Below are 22799 nucleotides of genomic sequence, written 5' to 3' on the forward strand. Positions count from 1 at the left end.
CAAGTTGATCAATAATTTAAACTCCAGCATTGAATGAGGCCTCAAAAAATTATACAATAATACAGATGTCCTCTTTGTGCTTTTCAGTGCAAGTCCCCTGAAGTAACTAACTTATTTCTGTGACTTAAGATTGTTGGTTGGACAAAAAACAAAAGGCAAACACAAAAAACCTTATATGTAACAAAGTATCAATATTAGTGATACAAATGATTCAGCAGTTTAGTACACATACCAAAAACAGTAACAGAAGCAGTGAGGACAAAACACACACAAGAGAGATACTGTTGCAAATTGTTGATTTATTCAGTATGACTGCTACTCTGTGTAATCCCATTATTTGTGGGAGGTGAGCATTGGTATGGGATGGTAAACAATATTTAAAAAAAATTAAAAGTAGAAAAATATCAAGAGCACATTGAATGTAAGGTAAGTTTTATGATACTTGATATATCTGACACATATAGACATATACACACAAATGCACACATCAATAGATTACATATATACTGGATTATGTTCTATATCTTATTTCCTACTCTGGGTGCCATTCAGAAGTTTGACAATCACTGGTCTAGAGACATTGACTCACTAATTGTGACTATTATGCACTATCTATGCACTTCTCTGAGTAAGAACAACTCATTAAGGTAAATTCCTCTCTGTTGTCATGGAGAACTACTTACTATTTCATGTGTTAAGGAAATCACGTGTGATAGACCAAACAGAAAAACAAAACAACAGCTGTCACTGTACCAAAGTACACATTGTATCTTGGTTCAGGTTCCTTGAATATATTCCTTTGAAATTCCTAATTCACTCCAGGAAGGGTTTAGTGCATTCCAGCTGTTGTCACTTGCAGACCTTGAGAATAATTACAAATAAAAAGAAATTAGTGGAGAATATCAATTCTCATTTTATTAAATCTTGACACATTTTAAGGATGTTTATGATTACAGTGATTATGGGGCCAGAAATGCTGGTTTTCTGTAAAGAATTAAGGAGAACCCAAGTCTCATTCTTTTAATCCTGGTGTTAAATTTAAGTCTAATTTCAGATATCAGATATCCAATATCATTTGCAATTGATATAATAATCCTGAATTCTAGGAATGAAATAATTTGAGAACTAGAAGAGTATCACAAAAGATGGCTGGAATAATAAAATTCCTATTTTGGTGTGTTATTCTTGATTGAGGAAAGACGTATTCTTACCTTTAATCTTTTTTATTAAAGTAAGGAAGCTTAGCTAAATACTCGGTGACTTTAGAATAGAAATTCAGGAGTTCCCGCCGTGGCTCAGTGGTTAACGAATCCGACTAGGAACCATGAGGTTGCGGGTTCAGTCCCTGCCCTTGCTCAGTGGGTTAACGATCCGGCGTTGCCATGAGCTGTGGTGTAGGTTGCAGACGTGGCTTAGAATAGAAATTCAATGATAAGCCAACCACATGCTTTTCTTTTTTTTTTTTTTTGTCTTTTTGCCTTTTCTAGGGCCGCTGCCCCAGAATATGGAGGTTCCCAGGCTAGTGGTCTATCGGAGCTATAGCCACCGGCCTTCGCCAGAGCCACAGCAACTCGGGATCCGAGCCAAGTTTTCGATTTACACCACAGCTCATGGCAAGGCCGGATCCTTAACCCCACTGAGCAAGGCCAGGGATCAAACCCACAACCTTATGGTTCCTAGTCGGATTCGTTAACCACTGCACCACGACGGGAACTCCCTATCATATACTTATTACACAGTTCATGCTGGAAAAGCACAACTTTTTTAGCATTTAACTTTTTTTTTTTTTAGATGGCCGAACCCATGGCATACAGAAGTTCCTAGGCCAGGGATTGAATCTGAGCTGCAGCTGCAACCCACACAACATCTGGGGCAGTGCCAGATCCATTAACCCACTGAGCCAGTCCTGGGATCAAACCTGTACCTCTGCAGCGGCAACCTGAGCCCCTGCAGTCCAGTTCTTAATCCACTGTGCCACAGCAGGAGCTCCAGTATTTAATCGTTGAAGCACATAAAATATAAATATATTCTTTGACCAAGTAATTACTACTTTTGGAAATTTTTAATATAATTCAAGAAGAAGGAAACTAGCAATAAGTGCAATTTTTTGTTTTTTGTTTTTGTCTTTTGTCCTTTTAGGGCTGCACGCAGGCCAGGGGCAGAGCTGTTGCTAATGGCCTAGAAGCCAGAGCCACAGCAATGCCAGATCTAAGCTGCATCTGCTACCTACACCACAGCTCATGGCAACGCTGGATCCGCAACCCACTGAGCGATGCCAGCAATAGAACCTGCAACCTCATGGTTCGTAGTTGGATTTGTTTCTGCTGTGTCACAACGGAACTCCAAGCGCAGACATTTTTATAGCATGTTATTTGCCAATGCGAAAAACTTTCTAACAACACTCTCCAGGGAGTTCTGTTGTGGCTCAGAGGTTGTGGGTTTGATCCCTGGTCTCACTCAGTGGGTTAAGGATCTAACGTTGCCGTGAGCTGTGATGTAGACAGCAGACATGGCTCAGATCCTGTGTAGCTGTGGCCGTGGCATAGACTGGCAGCTGTAGCTCCGATTCGACCCCTAGCCTGGGAACCTCCATATGCCGCAGGTGCGGCCCTAAAAAAAGCAAAAAACAAAACAAAACAAAACCACTATCCAACAACTGGGAAATGGCTCAATAATTTTATGTAAATTTTATTATACTACATAATTCTACTATTACTTCATAATTGAAAACTATATTTTAAATTCAACATAGGAAAATATCCCCCCAAATTCATTTGATTATTAAATTTTTTTTTTTTTGTTGTTGTTGTTGTTGCTATTTCTTGGGCCGCTCCCGCGGCATATGGAGGTTCCCAGGCTAGGGGTTGAATCGGAGCTGTAGCCACCGGCCTACGCCAGAGCCACAGCAACGCGGGATCCGAGCCACGTCTGCAACCTACACCACAGCTCACGGCAACGCCGGATTGTTAACCCACTGAGCAAGGGCAGGGATCGAACCCGCAACCTCATGGTTCCTAGTCGGATTCGTTAACCACTGCGCCATGATGGGAACTCCTGATTATTAAATTTTTTTGCAATTTTTGTTCCTTTGATTTGACATTTTCTTCTGCAGTAAGATGTCAATGTCAAGTCTTTTAATTTACTTTTAATAAGCAAAACAGAACTCAGCTTTGAATTAACTGGGAGAGGTTTTTTTTTTTTAAATTCAGTTTCATTATATAATGGGCACATAAAACTTATTAAATATTAAAAACAGAAATAAACATGGCAATTAACCATGTAAACCATGTAACCATATAAATGAGGGAATAGCAAAAACACTGGATATGTACTTATTAAAATGTTAACAGTGATGATTGGTGAGAACATAGGTGATTATTTTCTCCCTTTTACTTTCATATTAAAATTTAAAAATAATTATCATGTTTTATGGAGCGCTTTCTAAGCAGGGAATGGGCCATAAAGGCAAATAATTCAATGCAGTGTGATCAATGCTGCAACAAATGAAGCAGAGGGAATGACTGACTCCACACATGGGGAAAAGGGGAGAATCTTACAGAGAAAATGACATTTGAAAGGACAGTGAATCAATAAGGGGCATTGTGTGTCCCCTTGAATTTGGCATAAAGAAACAAAGGAAATGGAATCTCTTGGGGGCATTCCTTTGAAATAGTCATATTTTGAAACCAATTTCCCCTGAACCACAACTCCAAATTAAATGACATTCTCCAATGGAGTTCCCATTGTGGCGCAATGGTTAACGAATCCAACTAGGAATCATGAGGTTGTGGGTTCGGTCCCTGCCCTTGCTCAGTGGGTTAACGATCCGGCGTTGCCGTGAGCTGTGGTGTAGGTTGCAGACGCGGCTCGGATCCCGAGTTGCTGTGGCTCTGGCAAAGGCTGGTGGCTACAGCTCTGATTAGACCCGTAGCCTGGGAACCTCCATATGATGTGGATGTGGCCCTAGAAAAGACAGAGAGAGAGAGAGAGAGAGAGAGGGAGGGAGGGAGGGAGAGAGAGAGAGAGAGAGAGAGAGAGAGAGAGAGAGAGAGAGAGAGAGAGAGAGAGAGAGAGAGAGAAAGAAAGAAAAGACATCATGTCTGTCACTGGAGAGAGACTAACTTCAAAAAACCCAAACAGAAAATAAAACTGAGGCAGAAACATGAGGACCCTATTTAACCTCCTTAATCCAGTTGAGCCTGAAGCCACCGCCACCCCTATACTTTCTTTCTGCTTAATCCAGACTTAGAAGGATTTCCGTCTCTTGTAAAATATATTATCTGATATGAAAACCTTAAACACTCAATAAGTAGTTTTTAAAATCTTGTACTTATTTTTGAGATATTTGGGAAATAGAAATCTATTTTAAAAAATCTTTAAGAGGAATAAATGAGAAAGGGAACTTTACACATACTAAAACAAGATCATTAGCATTTTACCTTCACTTGACTCAAAGGATAATTTCAGTCCCATTGAAAGCATAGCCATTTACTAAAAAAATTAAAGTAAATAGCAAATATCATTAAGAGATGTTAACAAGGGGTGAATGTTTTCAAATATTCAAGTAATCACGTCTCCAGTAGTCAAGTCCCTAGACCCATTCAGTTTCTGATTCTGAACTATCTTCAAAGCAATGGATGAATGGATATAATCACTCCTACATTAGCATTCTGGTGTGCCATTCTAGGGTATGTAATGAACTATTCTCCTGACTGTTCCTTCACAGTCCACTTTGACCGGACAATACTTACACTTTTGCTTTGTTAGTTCTTGTACTAGATCTTCATACACTTGGGCAAAGAGGTCCTCTTCAGATTTTGTTCCATCTAGGTAAACTGGGAAGGGGAAAAGAGAGCAGTTCAAATGCTAACAGGCTTATTAAAATGGGATGATTATTCTGGCACGTGGCATCTCTTGAGAAAACCAATAGATTTAATAAAAGACTCAGGAATATATCTTAAAAAGAAATGAAGAGCCATTAAAGAGAGAAATATATCATAGCCAGGTATAATAGGTAAGAATTTATTACAGAGAAATTAAAACTAGTTGATATGAATTTTTTTAAAAAAAAAAATAAAGAAACAGAGTAAAGTGGCATTGTGTATATGGCACCTTGGGAGCAATGAAGAGATGTCTTCTCAAAATAATTATTTAAAGTAATTCTCAAACTAATTTATGCATCAGGATCACCTGTGAAGCTTCTTAAACCATGTTGGGGGTGGAGGGTGAGGGTATGTGAGTTCTGTCACATGTGTACTGAATCTGAATTCTCCAAGCCCAAGAGATAATATATTTCTAACAAAACTGGCATAGTCAGTCTGGGATAAAAAACAGAGATTATGTAGGTCAAGGGAAGGAGAGGGCCTTCTAGTCAAAAAACTGCACAGGTAAGAAGGTAGAAAAGAACTTTGCCTTTTAAGAAAAAGATGCTCAGGAGTTTCTGTTGTGGCTCAGGGGGTTAAGAACCTGACTAGTAGACATGAGGACATGGGTTTGATGCCTGGCCTTGCTCAGTGAGTAAGGATCCAGTGTTGTTGTGCGCTGTGGTACACGTCACAGATGCAGCTTGGATCCTGAGTTGCTATGGCTATCGTGCAGCCTTAAAAAGACCAAAAAAAAAAAAAAAAAAGGAACCATATGGAGATGGGATTTTAGAGCAAGGCTATGCCTTCGTCTTTAGAGGCCTTGAGGTCTGGCTGTTTGGATATCATCTGAAGGGCTGGAGACTCTGAAGGTGTTTAAGCAACTTAGGAGAATGTTAGACTTGTGTTTTATTTTATTTCTGTTTTGGGGGTGAGGTTATGGCTGTACCCACAGCATATGGAAGTTCCCCCACTAGGTGTCGAATCAGAGCTGCAGCTGCCAGCCTGGCAGCTCAGTGTCACAGTATTCAGCACAGCTAGAAAGGGCAAGCTTTTACAGCTAGTGTGTTTAACATCTGCTTCTCTGACAGACTGTTGGTTCATAAGAGTAGAGACAGAGTCTGCCTTATTGTCTTGAGATCACCAGGGCAGTGCCTCTTACAAGGAAGGCGCTCAATCAATACCTGTTGAATGAATGAATGACCATCTAAAAGTTGACAAACTTTGACAAAAGTCATGGAGAGAGAAATAGAAGCCAGCAGAACCAGTGTGGAAAAGAGGGAGCCATAAATGTTCTGGCTTAAAATGTCCCTTTATAGGAGTTCCCGTCATGGCTGTGGTTAACGAACCCAACTAGCATCCATGAGGACGAGGGTTCGATCCCTGGCCTCACTCAGTGTGTTAAGGATCTGGCATTGCCATGAGCTGTGGTGTAGGTCACAGACATGGCTCAGATCCTGCATTGCTGTGGCTGTAGCATAGGCTGGTGGCTACAGCTCCGATGAGACTCCAAGACTGGGGACCTCTATATGCTGCTGCTGCGGCCCTAAAAGACAAAAACAAAAAACAAAACTGTCCCTTTATAATATAATACATGAGAAAAATGCCTTCTAATGTCCTTTCTTTTGTGTACTTTGGGGCAATGACAAGCAAAAAGCCTTCCCTGGAGGGAAAAAGGGCACTTACCAATTTCCCATGAGATGTTCTCCATTTCTTGTCTGTGCTTTAGATACATGGGCCACACATGGCCATCAAAGTACCCAGGGGCGTCAGGAGGGTCATAGACCCTTGTACTATCAAAACACATAGGAAACTTATGTTGACAGAAACACACAATCAATAAAATAAAATAATGGTCAGGATAATGGGGAAATCACTCAGAGATTAAGTCTCAACAGGATTAAGACTACATGCATTTTATTCATTCATTCATTCATTCATTTATTTATTTATTTATTTATTTATTTTTCTTCTTTTTGGCTGTGCCTGCAGCATATGGAGTTCCCGGACCGGGGATCAGATTCAAGCCATAGTTTTGAACTATGCCGCAGCTGTAGCAACACTGGATCCTCAACCCACCACACAGGGCTGGTGATGGAACCTGGGTCTTGGCATTGCAATTCCCATTGTGCCACAGAGGGAACTCTTATTTATTTATTTATTTTTGTCTGTATACACAGCATGTGAAAGTTTCCAGGCCAGGATTAAACCTGCACCACAGCAGTGACCCAAGCTGCAGCAATGTTAGTGCCAGATCCTTAACCTGCTGAGCCACCAGGGAACTCCAAGACTACGTATTTTAGATTCAATGCCAGTTACAAAGATAACACAATGGACTTAGTCCTTTGAGCTAAAAATGAACTCTCGGGAGTTCCTGTTGTGGCGCAGTGGTTAATGAATCCAACAAGGAACCATGAGATTGCAGGTTCAATCCCTGGCCTTGCTCAGTGGGTTAAGGATCTGGTGTTGCCATGAGCTGTGGTGTACATCGCAGATGTAGCTCGGATCCCGCATTGCTGTGGCTCTGGCATAGGCCAGTGGCTACAATTCCGATTCGACCCCTAGCCCGGGAACCTCCATATGCTGTGGGAAGCGGCCCTAGAAAAGGCAAAAAGACAAAAAAAACAAAAAAACAAAAAAAACTCTTTAAGTCATTGACCACCATTCAGAATTATTGTTTTTCCCCTCTAGTGAGGAAAACTTAATTCTTATAAAAGAATTGGAAGGCATTCCCACTGTGGCTCAGCAGGTTAAAGACCAGACGTTATTTCTGTGAGGATGTGGGTTTGATCCCTAGCTTCACTCAGTGGGTTATGGATCTGGCATTGCTATAAGCTACAGTGTAGGTCACAGATGAGGTTCAGACTCAGTGCTGCCCTGGCTGGCTGTGGCAGAAGCTAGCAGCTGAAGCTCTGATTTGACGCCTGGCCCAGGAACTTCCATATTCCAGAGGTGCAGCCATAGAAAGAAAATAATTGAGAGACAAATATGAATGTAGTGACAGAGATATTGATACACTGCGTTAAGCTTTAAACTAATCGGTCTTCTCTGTAGCTAGAGCACAATACAGGCCCCCTAATTTAAAATCATAATCAACATGGTGTGCCTTCACGTGAAGACTTAGGAGAGATGAGCCAAAGAGCCTGTACAAGGGCGTTTTCCTAGCAAGGAAATTTACATAACTCCATATGGATAACCATTTATGGAAAAAGGTCTTGCTCTTTGTGTAAAAGAGCTGAGGTTTCCCTTGCTTGACAAATGACATATTCACATTGCTCAATAATGTTTCCTTGTTTTTCCTGAAGTTTGTCTTTTGAATTACAATCCACAGAGGCAATTTCAAAACTCACCTCCTCCTCCTCTTACATTCTTCATACGGAATGGTCAAAAAATACATTCTATTCCATATATGGTCAAGGGGCCTAAAAGAACAGTATATTTAGTGCACAAAGTTTTTTCCCCATTCATTGAGTCAATATGAGCGTGAGGAATGCTTACTTATAATTAAAGAGAAGAAAACCTTCGATAATTAAAATGGGAATTTCCTCAATGCTTCTCCAGTCTGTTGATACCAGAGAGTGTGATGGGCTTTCCATCCAGCAGGAAATAGCAGACATCATTTCTTCCATGTTCAGCGCTTCAAGCACTTTAAACAAACATACAAAAATATGAATTCAACAGACGTTCGCATTGTGGCACAGCAGAAACGAATCTAAGTGGTAACCATGAGGTAGCGGGTCTGATCCCTAGCCTTGCTCAGTGGGTTAAGGATCTGGCATTGCTGTGAGCTGTGGTGTAGATGGCGGACGCGGCTCATCTGTGTTGCTGTAGCTGTGGTGTAGGCCAGCAGCTGTCGCTCCGATTCAACCCCTAGCCTGGGAACCTGCATATACCGTGGGTGCAGTCCTAAAAAGCAACAAAATAAAACAAAACAAAAATATGAAATGGATAGAACAAAAGTTTTGTGCTGTGGCTTTTTACAACGAGTATATCCAATGGTACATAATACTTACCCTTCAAAACACCTAATTAATACATATTTTATTTTTTCTTTTTTAACTGCTCCAAGGCATATGGAGTTCCTACACCACAGCCGTGGCAATGCTGGATCCTTAACCCACTGTGCTGGGCAGGGATCAAATCCACATCCTGGTGCTGCAGAGATGCTGCCGATCCCGTCATGCCACAGCAGGAACTCCAACAAATACTTTAGACAGCAAATATAAACTCTAATATTGATAAGTTGGTATGTTTGATATACTACGGAAAATTTTAAACATATACAAGAGTGGAGTGTAGAGGACAGTGGACTCCCAAATCCCCATAACCAGCTTTAGTTTTGACAATCATAAACTCCTTGCTTTATTTATGTTTTACTCCCCCTTGACTATATAAAAGTTTAACATTTTTGGATGACTATTATTATTATTTATAAATTAGTTTGAAAGATAATGACACATTGGGGAAAATACCTACAATGTATTTGGCAAAGAACAGATATGTTTAATATTTAAAGATTAAACAGATATGTTTAATATATAAAGAGCTCTTACAGATAAATAAGGAGGAAAATCACTAAAAGAATTTACAAAGGATACAAACATGCTATTTTCAAACTCAAAAATGTGCAAACTTTTAGATCCTACTTGTTAATTCTAGAAAAGTACCTTATGAAAGGGATTCCTAAAGTGTGGTACCTAGACCAGCAGCCACAGCATCACCTGAGAACTTATTCTCTGCTCCACTCCAGAACTAGTGAATTGAGTCATCTGGGCTTAGAGGGTTTTATGGAAGGTTTTAAAATTATGAATTAACTCATTTAATAGATATAGTGCTATGTAAGATTTTGTTCTTGTGTTTGTTTTGGTAAGTTGCATTTTTCTAGGAGATTGTCAATTTTGTTTTCAAATTTATTTGCATGAAATTGTTCACAATATCATCATCTTTTAAATATTTGTAGGATTTGTAGTTATATTAATTCTTGTTTTTGATATTTATAATTCATGCCTTCCCTATTTTTTTTTTTCCCTTTTTAGGGCCACACCTGTGGCATATGAAGGTTCCCAGGCTAGGGGTCGAATTGGAGCAACACCTGCCAGCCTACGCTATAGCCACAGCAATGCCAGATTGGAGCTGCATCGGCGACCTACACCACAGCTCATGGCAACACTGGATCCTTAACCCACTGAGCGAGGCCAGATATCAAACGCACAACCTCATGGTTCCTAGTCTGCTGTGCCATGATGGGAACTCTCGCCTTCTCTATTTTTCTTTTTTCTTTTTTTTGCCATTTCTTGGGCCGCTCCCACGGCATATGGAGGTTCCCAGGCTAGGGGTCAAATCGGAGCTGCAGCCACTGGCCTACACCACAGACACAGCAACACAGGATCTGAGCCATGTCTGCGCCCTATACCACAACTCACAGCAACACTGGATCCTTAACCCACTGAGCAAGGGCAGGGATCGAACCCACAACCTCATGGTTCCTAGTCGGATTTGTTAACTACTGAGCCATGACGGGAACTCCTCTATTTTTCTTGATCAGTCTTACTAAACCTGTTTGAGGAACACTCAGATTCTTCAATGTAGGTTTAGGTCTTATGCCAAATTTGAAGTTTTTTTTTTTTTTTTTTTAAAGAGAGAAAATGTCAATCCACATTTACTGGAGGAAACTCTGCACTGCAACTGCTTTAAATAATGTGAGCCCTGCCCCACCCCAGACAATCATCTCCAGCTGCCAGGCGTACTTGATGACCTGTTTGGCCAGCTCCGTAGAGGAGATGGTGGTATCTTCTGGGTTCTGCTGCTGGCTGACAAAGCTGTAGTAGTTGTTGAGGCCCAGGATGCACCCTCGCTTCTTGGCATAGTCGGTCATCTTTTTGGGTGTGTTGAAGAGGAGTATCTGAGTGGCCTCAGTGAGGAGGATTTTTTCATAGGCCTTCTCGATGCAGCCAGCAACCTCGTCCCTGATAGTGTCAAACAGGATGTCAATGAAGAATGTACAGCTCTCTACAGGGATGTTTCCTTTGGCCAGGAACACCTTATTGTAGCTGCCCTCCATCAGGTATTGCTCCAGGGACACCGGCTGCTTGATGTATACATTGGTCTGGATGTCCTTGGCAGGTGGCCACTCCAGCTCTGTGTGGAACTCAGCTACCTGGTGCTGAGACAGCAGGAAGATGAGGTTGAGCCCCAAGAGCTGGTGCACATAGGCTGACTCTGGGAGCTATTCCTTGTAATCAAAGTAGCAACACTTAAGCTGGACCATGTACCGCTGAAAGGAGGGGATGTCCTTGTGTAAGATACTCCACTGGGCCCCAATCTCTAGTATGTCATGGGCCAGAATGAGCTGCTGTTTGGTCAGTTTGGTCCCTGTGGTTGGCAGGAAGTTGAGCTCCAACAGAACCAGCTTGAGACGGCCCAGTTCTTCACTGCATTTGCTAAGATTGGGGCTTTCACGGTTCCACTTGCCCTTGAGTTGTTCGTACATGCCGGCTGCGGCCTGCAGGACTGGGCCCAAGGCCACTGCAGGCCCCCAGCTCGAGCCACCCGCCACCTCGTTCACTGTTGCGACTGCCATCTTCCGTGATGTGGCAAACTGCCCCCAAATTTGAAATATTTTAAACCATTAGTTATTTGAATAGTTTTCAGCACCACGCTCTTTCTCCTCTCCTTCTAAGCCTCAAATTATATGAATGTCAGACATTTTGTTGTTATGGCATATTTCTATTCATATCTTTTCAGTCTATTTTCTCTCTTTTGTTCAGATTGAATAATTACTTTTGTTTCCAAGTTCTGTCATATTTGTACTGCTGTTAAGCCCATCCAGTGAGATTTAAAATTTCAGTTATTGTATCAGTTTTCAGTTCTAAAATTTCTAGTAGGTTCTTTTTCACATCTTCTCTTTCTTTATTGAGGCTTACTAACTTTTCACTGATTCAGGAATGGTCATGGGAGTTCTCACTGTGGCACTATGGGTTAAGGATTTGACTGCACTGACTTGGGTTGCTGCAGAGGCAAGGGCTTGATCCCTGGCACAGTGAGTTAAAGGATCTGGTGTTGCTGCAGGTGCTGTGTAGGTCATAGCTGTGACTGAAATTCAGTCCCTGGCCTGGTAGCTTCCATAAGCCACAGGTACAGCCATAAAAAAAAAGTCAAAATTGCTCACTGAAGCTTTTTAATGGATGCTGCTTTAAAATTTTTGTCAGAATTCCAATATCTGTGTCATCTTGGTGTTGGTATCTAATTATCTTTTCTCATCTAAATTGAAAATTGCTTGGTTCTTAATATGACAGGTGATTTTCAGTCTTATCCTGGAAATTTTGAGTATTATGCTATGAGGCTCTGGATCCTATTTAATCTTTTTTTTTTTTTTTTTTTTTTCAGGCAGTCACCTTGCTTAGATGTAGTATGAAGGCCTGGGTGGTGTGGATATTAAGCTGTCTGCCAGCCCTCACCTATACTGAGATAGGGAGTGGCTGTTGGAGGAGAAAAAGGAAACCAGGGTGCAAGTATGGTCTCATTGAAGCTCAGTGAGGACAGAAGTTCAGCTCTCCACTGGGTCCTGCTGACAGTAGTTGACACTACCTGGTTAAGGAAAAGGGAGTGCCAACTAGCACCACCTCACACTGCCTTATTCTGTCTCTTTGCTGCCAAGTAAGTGTGGAAGTTCACTTGCCTGTTTGGCACCACTGATATGATCCTTACAATGATGTGCAAAGCCAACCCACTGTGCCTTGGTGGTGCTGATGGGTCCACAAGTCTAGCCCTCCACTTGTCCCTGCTAACACCATGAGGGGAAGTTCATTTTTTCTTATGTTTGGCTAGAGTAAAGTAGATATTATCAAAATAACTTTCTGTTCTGCAGGGCACCCTTTTTCTAGTCCTATGACTTTAGGGAACAGGTTTCTTGGGGGTTTTGTGTATAGCTAATGATGATTCTATGTTTTATACTTCTCTATCTCACCTTTCCAGGTATGTCAGAGATTAAAAAAAAAAAAAATGGAAAAAAAGGTCCAGGCAATTCACAGCTCTGTCATTCCTCAAGTTCCAAAGTCCCTAGTCAGTCTGCTCTCCTCATCCTTCAGAGCCTTTCCTTATTTGTTGTATCCCATCCAGGGTTTTCAGTTATAAGAGGCAGGAATAGCAAGGAATGGGGCCAAGCCATCTTGGCTGACACCAGAAGTACGACTAGTTTTAGTATATTTTCATTATCATTCAAGTACAAGTATTTTCTGATTTTCATTGTGATTTATTCTTTCACCCATGGGATATACAGAAATGTTTTGCTTCAGATAAAATGTGACAATGTCTGGGGTTTGCCTCAAAATTACATAGAAGGATAAGGTGGGTGAGAGTATAGAAAAAATATAGTTGGCCAAGAGTTCATCAATTTTAAAGCATGGATGGTGAATTCATAAGAGTTCACTATACTTTCTTGCCTCCTTTTGTATATGTTTAAATTTTTCCATAAGAAAAAGTTTATAAAAATTATAAGAAAGGTACTGATTAATTTTCAAACACTTGGGGAATTTTCTACTTACTCTTTTGCTATTGACTTCTAATTCAGTTCTCTGTGATTTGAAGATATTTATTACTTCAGTCAAATTAAATGTATTAAGACTTGCTCTGTGTCCTTGTGTATGTCTTCCATTTTGGTTGATGTTCCATGTGTTCTTTTTCTTTCTTTTTTTGTTTTTTAAGGGCTGCACCTGAGGCATGTGGAAATTCCCAGGCTAGGGATCGAATTGGAGCTACAGCTGCCAGCCTACACTACAGCCACAGCAATGCCAGATCCAAGCTGCATCTGTGACCTACACCACAGCTCATGGCAATACCAGATCCTTAACCCACTGAGCAAGGACAGGGATAGAACCCATGTCCTCATGGTTCCTAGTTGGATTTGTTACCTCTGAGCCACAACAGGAACTCCTCTTTTTCCTTTTTTTTGAAATTTTTATTGAAGTACAGTTGATTTACAATGTTATATTAGTTTCAGACTACAGCAGAGTGATTCATACATATATATTCTTTTTCAGATTCTTTTCCACTGTAGGTTATTACAAGATATTGAATATAGTTCCCTGTCCTTGTTGATTATTTTATATATAGTAGTGTGTGTATGTTAATCCCAAACTCCTAATTTATCCCTATCCCTCACGTTTCCTCTTTGATAACCCTAAGTTTGTTTTCCATGCCTGTGAGTCTATTTCTGTTTTATAAATATGTTCATTTGTATCATTTTCTTAAATTCTGTATATAAAAGATATATGATATTTGTCTTTCTTTGACTTACTTCACTTAGTATGATAATCTCTAGGTCCATCCATGTTGCTGCAAATGGCATTATTTCATTCTTTTTCATAGCCAAGTAGTATTCCATTGTATACACACACATATACGTACACACATGCACATATACATACATTACATCTTCTTTTTTTTTTCTTTTTTGGCTGCACCCACAGCATGCCAAAGTTCCCAGGCTGGGGACTGAACCTGTGCCACAGCAGTGACCCAAGCCACAGCAGTGACGAGGTAGGAACTTTAACCCACTGAACTACCAGGGAACTCTTCTTTGACCACTTTTGAGGTTGACTTTTTATTGTACATTAATCAAATAACATTTTTTTTTTCCTTTTCTAGGGCCGCTCCCACGGCATATGGAGGTTTCCAGGCTAGGGGTCTCATCGGAGCTGTAGCCACCAGCCTATGCCAGAGTCACAGCAACACGGGATCCAAGCTGCATCTGCAACCTACACCACAGCTCACAGCAACGCTGGATCCTTAACCCACTGAGCAGGGCCAGGGATTGAACCTGCAACCTCATGGTTCCTAGTCAGATTCGCCAACCACTGTACCATGACGGGAACTCCTCAAATAACCTTTTGCTTTTGTGAATAACTTAATGCACATCATTGAACATTTTGCAATTGGGATATTAGTGTTTTATCAGTATGTAAAAACTCATTTAAATTAGGAATAGTTCTTAGTCAATTGTTGAAAACAGTTTCTCCTTGTTTAACTCTTACTAACATTTAGAAGAGGGGAAGAGAAGAAAAAAATATCCTGCTTGCAGCTCAAGACACAAGAATAGACAGCCAGTTAAGGATTTTGCCTCTCTTAAAACTATGTGTCTGTAAGAACTGATTAACATTTTTCCTCCAAGGTTATCAAAGTTAAAAATAAAGAACATATTTTAGGGCCCTTTGAGAGCTCTTTCTATTGCTATATTGCATAAGCACTCAGTGATGATCTTGTTAATTATAAAAGTTGATAAGACCATTACATAGTTTACTGGTATGATATTCTTTTACAGGTATAAATAAAAGTTTTTCTGATGGACTTTACTCCTTTGGCTTCAAAGTGGTGTCTGATTGGGTAAAGGAGTGAAGTGAATCCATCTAAATAATATTCACTAATATTTCTGAGTAGCAAAAAGAAAAAGCAGCTGCCCAGTAGCTCCGAGGACAGATAGGCTTAGAGCTTGTTCCTAGCAAGATGGGAAGGGGGAGGAATGTGTAATTACTTATGTATGCCCCAGGCAAGGATGAGTAAAATAACAGAGACCCACCTTGCTCCACCTTCAAAAGAAAAATCTAGTGTTCCAATATTTTCAGTTTTAACTATAAAACCGGAGAAAAGCTTTCATTTATTTAAATAGCTGAATATAAATTAGAAACCCTTACAAAAGAAGGCTTAAAGTATAGGAATGTACTTAAACATGTTTTGAAACTGCCTTCATAGATAGCAAAGTTATTTAGCTTTGAAACAGGAAATGAACATTAGTGTATAATATTTTGTAAGTTCATCTACTTACCATCATACTGAAGAAATCCATTTTCATCTGTCTCTATCTCAGACTCTGGCTGGAAATATAATAAAGTAACCATCAAAATATGCAGTGAAGAAATAATACAATTATAAAATAAAGACATGATAAATCTTTATTTTAACAAATGCTTTGGATGAGGCTAAATAAAATCAGACTAGCTCCTGTAAGTCTGCCATCTAGTGGATAAGTACCATTATTGCATTGAGACTACTTTCACAACCATAGCTCAATCACATAGCAAAGGCTTTTAGATATGATTGAATTAATTTTGATAGTATAACTTTTTTGTGTTAAATAAATTATCTGAGAAGTTTCATAAATACCTTAAAGAAATCATCCTGAGATATGACACTGCAATTTGGGAGGCGTTTCTGCAAATTCCTAGCCAGTGTTGTCTTCCCACCATTTGTCACACTAAACCAAAAGAATAAAGAAAAAAAAAAAAGAAATACCAAGAAAGTACATACATTAAAAGAACATAAAACATTTTCAGCTGATCTTAGAAAAATGGATATTTAAAACAATATATAATATCTAAGAAAAAGTTATTTCTTTCATAGGTATACTTTTTCTGTTGGCAAAACCACAGGCCCACATAGAGCTGATGCAACAAATGATAAGAAATAAGCTGGAAAGGATGGAGCAGAAAGGTAACTAACTACTGGGCAAGTGAACTGGATAATGCTAAGATTTAAATTACACCTACTGTGTTGGAAACAAAAGAATTTTCTGTCTGTGCTGAAACATTCACAGGCTTCACACACATTCACACATTCACAGGCTTCACACACATTCAACAGTGGCCTCCTCTCTTTTCTGGGACTCAGGAATCCTTCTCACCACTTCTCCTTCCCCCACCACATCCACGTGGAAACACCCTTTGGACAGCCTGAGCATCTCAACCAGCTGCTTGTAGCAAAATTACTCACCCACCGATTCCAATGACAAATGTTTTCATAATTAGTTTTGAAAATCACGTCTTCCTAAAATTAAAACAAAATCAAATGCGTATCATTAATATGTCTAAAGAGATAAAAGAGAGTCCTAAATGAGGAGGGATGGTCAGATGAGGGGGAACGATGCCAGTGATCTCTGGGTTTATCCCTCCCCCACCCCAGATTATCTACTTCTAGGAGAGCTTCACCCTGTACTGGCTTCTCTCGGCCACACTCTCTGGTTTAGTGCCAACAAGGTGGCTGTGCTCAGGGCCTGCAGCCAAAGTCAAGTGAACTGAAAGCCCATGGCCAAGCAACCACTCTTTGAGGGTTCATTTTCAAGGGCATGGAAGAGCTTCTGAACCACAGGGCACATGACAGAGTTTTGTGCTCAACCTCCGCCAGGTGGCTTGTTACCTGCATGATTCAGTCAGCCAGAAATGACTGATTACCTCCAAGGCAGGGAACCAGGAGAGCTGGCCTCTCCTGAAATGGGGAGAAAGTCACTGCTGGCCAGAGGCAAGAGGAAGTTATTTCCCTGCAAGGGCCCTATTTCATCACCCCAGGGCCAGGGTAGACCAACTTTCAGAAATGGGCCAGCTAGTAAATATTTGAGGCTTTGTGGGCCAAGAGGCAAAATCAAGGTTATTATGCAGGTATTTCTATAACAAGAGAGAAAACATTTCCACAGACTTTTTGATGAAAGTCAAAATACAGTTTTGAGTATAACTATAAAGTTATAAGTATAAAATTGAGTATAACTTTCCCCCTGTTGTGTATGCATGTCTACGAATGAGAAGAAATGCCTTTTTTTTTTTTTTTTTTAGCTATTTCTTGGGCCGCTCCCGCGGCATATGGAGGTTCCCAGGCTAGGGGTCCAATCAGAGCTGTAGCCCCCGGCCTACGCCAGAGCCACAGCAACGCAGGATCCAAGCCTCGTCTGCAACCTACACCACAGCTCACGGCAACGCCGGATCGTTAACCCACTGAGCAAGGGCAGGGACCGAACCCGCAACCTCATGGTTCCTAGTCGGATTCGTTAACCACTGCACCATGACGGGAACTCCAAGAAATGCCTTTTGAAGTAGATTTCAGAGTGAGTGTTTCCTGTTACAAAATGGACTGCAAGTGTTCAGGCAGGGGCCACGTTTTAGCTGCAGGCCTTGCTTGTTGACCCCTATCTCGGGGGTGGAGGGAGTTTCACATCTGGTCTCCTAAGGTTCACAGAAGCAGTCTTGTGGATATTCCAAGCACCACTGTCATCTCTCTAATTGAAAAGGTGAAGCTCAGCTGCAGAGAATTTGAATATTGGTGCTAGAAGATTGCCTCTGGCTGACACTGCTCTTTATTCCTAACAGCTCTGGTGGGGTGATCAGGGGCCTCAGCTGTGCCACTTGGGATAAGTGTGGCTGAGCTAGATAGAGGCTCTCAGCCTCCCTTCCCAATTCCTAAACCTGACCTGACCTGTGTTCAGGCTCCCCCTGTGGGGAGGTAGTAGGGAGAAGAGCCTGGGTCGCTCCTTGGTTTCTTTTCAGTTTTTCCAGAACACGGTTGGCCTTTCATGTCTGAGGGTTCCACATCTGTGGATCTGGCCAACAGTGGTTTGAAAATATGTGGGGAAAAAAGTTCCAGAAAGTTCCAAAAAGCAAAGCTTGAATTTGCTGCACTGGCAACCATTTCCATAGTATTTGCATTGTATTTACAACTATTCCCATAACATTTACATTGTGTTGGGGGTTACAAGTAATCTAGGGTTGATTCAATATATGTGGCAGGATGAGTTATATGCAAATACTTTGCCATTTTAAAAAAGGGATTTGGGGTTCCAAATATTTTGGTATCCCTGGGTAGGGAGGTGTTGTCCTGGAGCCAATCCTGCCACCCCCTCCTCCAATAAAAGGAACCACTGTATTCCAATTTGAGTGCAATTTCATAAGATTTGGTCCTACTTTCATTTACTAGCCTCTGTGAGACAAAAATTCAACAATGTGAGAGAAGTAAGTTGGACACCAAGTTTCACTGGGAGTTGCACTGTTGAATATATATCTCCATCCACACTACCAAAGTGTATCAAGGGAACAATCACGTACAATGCATATTGTAGAATAAATTTTTACATTGTGATTTTTACTGCTTTTGTATTATATTTTACCCTGTTTTTATTTTTAATATGTCAGCCCAAGGCTGCAAACGATCTTTTATTGGGGAAGGGAAAAAATCCTTTTTTTTACCCTGAGATGGGAGCTTTCTTCTTCCTTTTTTGTCTTTTTATTTGCTTTTTAGGGCTGCACCTGTGGCATGTGGAGGTTCCCAGGCTAGGGGTCGAATTGGAGCTATAGCTGCTGTCCTACACCACAGCTCACAGCAACGCCAGATCCTTAACCCACTGAGTAAGGCCAGGGATTGAACCCGCATCCTCATGGATACTAGCTGGGTTTGTTAACCACTGAGCCACAACTGGAACTCCGATGGTAGCTTTCTTACATTTTTGGTGATAAATGTCTTTTCTCCTATGAAATTATGTTGGGAGTAGGCAGTAGTAGATTGATGTCCTCAATTGACAAAATAAGAAAAAAAAAATCCATAAACCTTTGTTATTCCTTGCTCCCATCTTTCCTATTTTTGGATAACATGTCAGAGCATAAATTCTCACTCCTGGAGAAACATAGGCTTAGAGATCACTGAGTCCACCCCTTCATTTTGCAGAAGTTGAAGCTGGCCCAGACAATAGAGTGACTTGCTCAAGATCACAAAGAGTAATGGAAAACTAGAAACAAAACTAAACCAAACAAGATAGCTTCCTAACTGCTTTCTAATCTGCTAAAATGCACTTTATTACCAAAAGCAAAGAAAGGACATTGTACATGTGCTGTCTTGTGAGGGTTTTGTATATAATTGATGCCATTTTTATTGATGTATTATTGATGGGGTGTGTATTTGCTGTGCCTGCTGAATGGCAAAGACTGCTACTGATCCTGTGCTTCCTGCCACATCTGTGCATAGACATGAGGATGCTGGATGGATTATACAGCATGTAAAAACAAGGAAGTGTGGCTATAGCACTGGAAATAGGCTTGAGGGGGTTATTTGGGTGGAAAATCTAACAACTGAGAAACCAATAGTGAGGGAGAGTCAATAATCTACTTCTAAAATCCCCTGGGCTTGGGAGGGAACTTCCATGGTCAAACACGCGTTTTAACCAAAATAGGAACCCTCATTTCTATATTAGTTAGCAGTCTTAGCCTGTCCAAGACAGTGTTTGGGTAAATGTTGAGCACAGTCCATTAGCAATGAACAGGTGACACTATGGTGGGAGGGGTAGGGAATGGAGAGAAGCAGAAGCAAAATCTACGGCTGGGGAGTTTCCGTCATGGCTCAGCAGTTAACGAACCCGACTAGCATCCATGAGGACTCGGGTTCGATCCCTGGCCTTGCTCAGTGGGTTAAGGATCCTGCATTGTCATGAGCTGTGGTATAGGCCGGCAGCTTCAGCTTCACCTGGACCCCTAGCCTGGGAACCTCCATATGTTGCAGGTGAGGCCCTAAAAAGACAAAACAACAACAAAAAACCCTACGGCTGGGGGCTGAATGGGTATGGGGTGGGCACAACAATTCCAGAAGCCATTTATTTCCAAAGCAGTGTTGGGTCCACAGGGCATCTTCAGGTGAACTCCAAGTTCAGGCCTAGCATTGTCCATCTCCACACCATGTTCTATTATTTCAGTGCCTGTTGTCCTCTTTAAGAACTACTCAAAAATCAGACTTCAATCAGTCCAACACAAGTTCAATCACCTACAAACTGTAAATCACTGGATGTCCAACCATTTGCACTTTTCCAGCCTCATCAAACCAGGGCATCCAATTACCAGGAATACCTAACACTTCTAGTCTTGTGTGATATTTATGTACAGTTGACCCTTGAACAATGTGGAGGTTGGGGATGTCAACCCCCTTGCATTCAAAAAGTCCACCTCTAACTTTATAGCCAGCCCTCTGTATCTAAGGTTCTGCATCCTTGGATTCAATCAAGCTGGGATTATGTGGTACTGCTGGACCAGTTCAAACCTGTGTTAAGAGTCAACTGTACTTTATTTGCCCATTAAGTGCAAGGCTTTCTTTAACAGCTGAGAGAATTTGCTAAGGCTGAGGAGAACAGATTAAGATAGCCAAGAGCTAAGCCAAACTGAGTAATTTTTTTAATGCTTTTTTAAAACTCTAAGTAAAATATGTTGTTCAGTCCTTTTTTCCATAGCTGGTATGTGTTTATGATATTTAAATTATTTCACTACTAAATGTGGTACATTTTGGATTCTAACTGCCAAATTGTCAGAGGTGGCACGGGTGGAATCAACAGATTATAAGACAGCCAGCAACTCCCTAGTATATAAATGGATGACAACTAGCTAAGGAAACAGGGGGCTTTTCAGGGTGTATAAAGAGCAGCCTGGTCTTTCTAAAAGCGTGAAATGTTTCAAGACTTCCCATCCATTTATTTTATTACATATTTTGATAACCTTCTATGTGACAAGGAAGTCTTCTACTGTTTTTCATTTAAAAAAAAATAAATTTAATTAAAAAAATTTTTTTTGGCCACCCCATGGCACATGGAGTTCCCAGGCCAGGGATGAATCCAAGCTGGAGTTGCTACCTATGCCACAGCTACAGCAAGGCTGGATCCTTACCCAATGTGCTGGGCAGAAGATCAAATATTCCTGCTGCTGCAGAGACACTGTCCATCCCACTGGGCCACAGTGGGAACTCCTATTTTTTAAACTTTGCTCCCTTTCAGTAAACAGCAATCTCCCAAGGCTGGTGTTTCTGAATACATGACCCATGCCCTTTTCTCTTGGAATCATTCTTTCATTAACCCCCAGGGGAAACTTTGAAGGTTCATTTTACATAGAGTCTCATGTAAAATTTTTTCCATTTTTCTTCCTCCAAACAAACAACTAGTTTATGATATAGCCTGTGCTGTTTTGAGTTTAACACGCAAAGTGTTTCTCCTATGCCCCAGCCTCCCAGTGGAGATTCAATCTGGTAATCTGAGGTGGGCAAACTTGCTCTGCCAAGTACTGTTATGGTGAACTTTCTCGGCTTTGCAGGCAGCTGCTCAGTTCTGCTGTTAGGCAGCAAAAGTGGCGGGAGACAATACATAAGCAAATGAGCGTGGCTGTGTTCTAATAAAATTTATGGACACTGAAATTTGAATTTCATATAATTCTCACGTGCCAAAAAATCTGCTGCTTCTGATTTCTTTTAAGCCATTAAAAAAATGTGAAAACCATTCTCAGGTGGTACAATAACAGGCGGCAAGGGGGCCGCAATTAGTCGAACCCAATGCTACAGAAATAAAAATTTTCTCCTGCCCTAGGGAACATGACCTGACTCTGCCCCAGTGACTTCTCCCAACAACCTGAACGGTCTCTTGAAGGCAGACTCCCATTTTAAGGATTATTAGGGGGCGTGAGAGCACCACACCATCACGAGTACATGTCCTCCAGGGCAGGCCACGGATCAGTCCCTTTAGGGTGGTAGGAGCCTCAACAGGGCTTTCAAGACACAACCAGGCTCAGGTTCCAGCTCAGGAACACTGTGGAAATACCTCCTGGCCCCAGAGAGTCGGCGCTGCGCGGCGGGGTCTGGCAGGTACTCACCCAGCGCCAGTTCGAGTGCTCCCAAGCAGAGCGGCACAAGCAATTGCCAACCGCACGCCTCTCACTAACCCTCCGCAACCCCCAAAGCTCGTTAACCGAGACGCCCACAAGTCCTTCCCCCGCACCCCTCCCGGGTCAGAGGTGGCCCAGGGTAGAGGTGACAAACCCCAGGTTTCCGTCCCACCCGGAGCGGACGCGGCGCCCGGTACCACCCGGCGTTGGGCGGGGCGGGACTCCGGGGAGCGTGGCCGCGTGCGCGCGCTCGCGCTCCTACACAGTCCAGCCCTTTCACCTCCTTGCCGCGCGCCCCCGGCTGGCCCTGGCGCGAGCCTACGACGCCCCCGTTCGGCTCCGGCTGATTCTGCCGCCGCGCGCGCTGTCGTGCGCGCCTCCCGCGCTCCTGCCTCGGGGAAGCTGGCAGCAGGGGAGCCAATTAGCGCTCGGCGAAGCGACGGCCACTTCCTCATCTGTCCGGCCGCGCGTTCCGGACGGGTCTGTCGGCCGCGGGGCGGGG

General features: G+C 41.9%; 2 protein-coding genes across 4 annotated transcripts; both read right to left on the reverse strand.

Annotated features, from left to right (window-relative positions):
- Positions 1–279: 279 nt before the first annotated feature.
- On the reverse strand, positions 280–22645 carry NMRK1 (nicotinamide riboside kinase 1). 3 transcript variants are annotated; one of them, XM_047767785.1, is made up of 9 exons: positions 22578–22645; positions 16626–16679; positions 16020–16110; positions 15682–15730; positions 8361–8508; positions 8213–8284; positions 6549–6655; positions 4752–4835; positions 280–861 (listed from the first exon to the last, which is right to left on the reverse strand). In XM_047767785.1, exons 2-9 carry the CDS (start codon positions 16652–16654, stop codon positions 830–832), a joined length of 612 nt encoding a protein of 203 aa, XP_047623741.1. In that variant the 5' UTR covers positions 16655–16679; positions 22578–22645; the 3' UTR covers positions 280–829. The 3 variants fall into 3 exon arrangements, with proteins under 3 accessions (XP_047623741.1, XP_047623740.1, XP_047623742.1); XM_047767784.1 differs by lacking the exon at positions 22578–22645 and adding an exon at positions 22286–22540; XM_047767786.1 differs by lacking the exons at positions 8213–8284; positions 22578–22645 and adding an exon at positions 22286–22541.
- LOC125121449 (26S proteasome non-ATPase regulatory subunit 8-like) lies at positions 10522–11454 on the reverse strand. The gene is given in 1 exon segment (XM_047769667.1): positions 10522–11454. A coding segment is annotated over 1 exon segment (921 nt). The 5' UTR covers positions 11443–11454.
- Positions 22646–22799: the final 154 nt, after the last annotated feature.

Source organism: Phacochoerus africanus, chromosome 2 (genome assembly GCF_016906955.1).
Source record: "Phacochoerus africanus isolate WHEZ1 chromosome 2, ROS_Pafr_v1, whole genome shotgun sequence".
Lineage (NCBI taxonomy): Eukaryota > Metazoa > Chordata > Mammalia > Artiodactyla > Suidae > Phacochoerus > Phacochoerus africanus.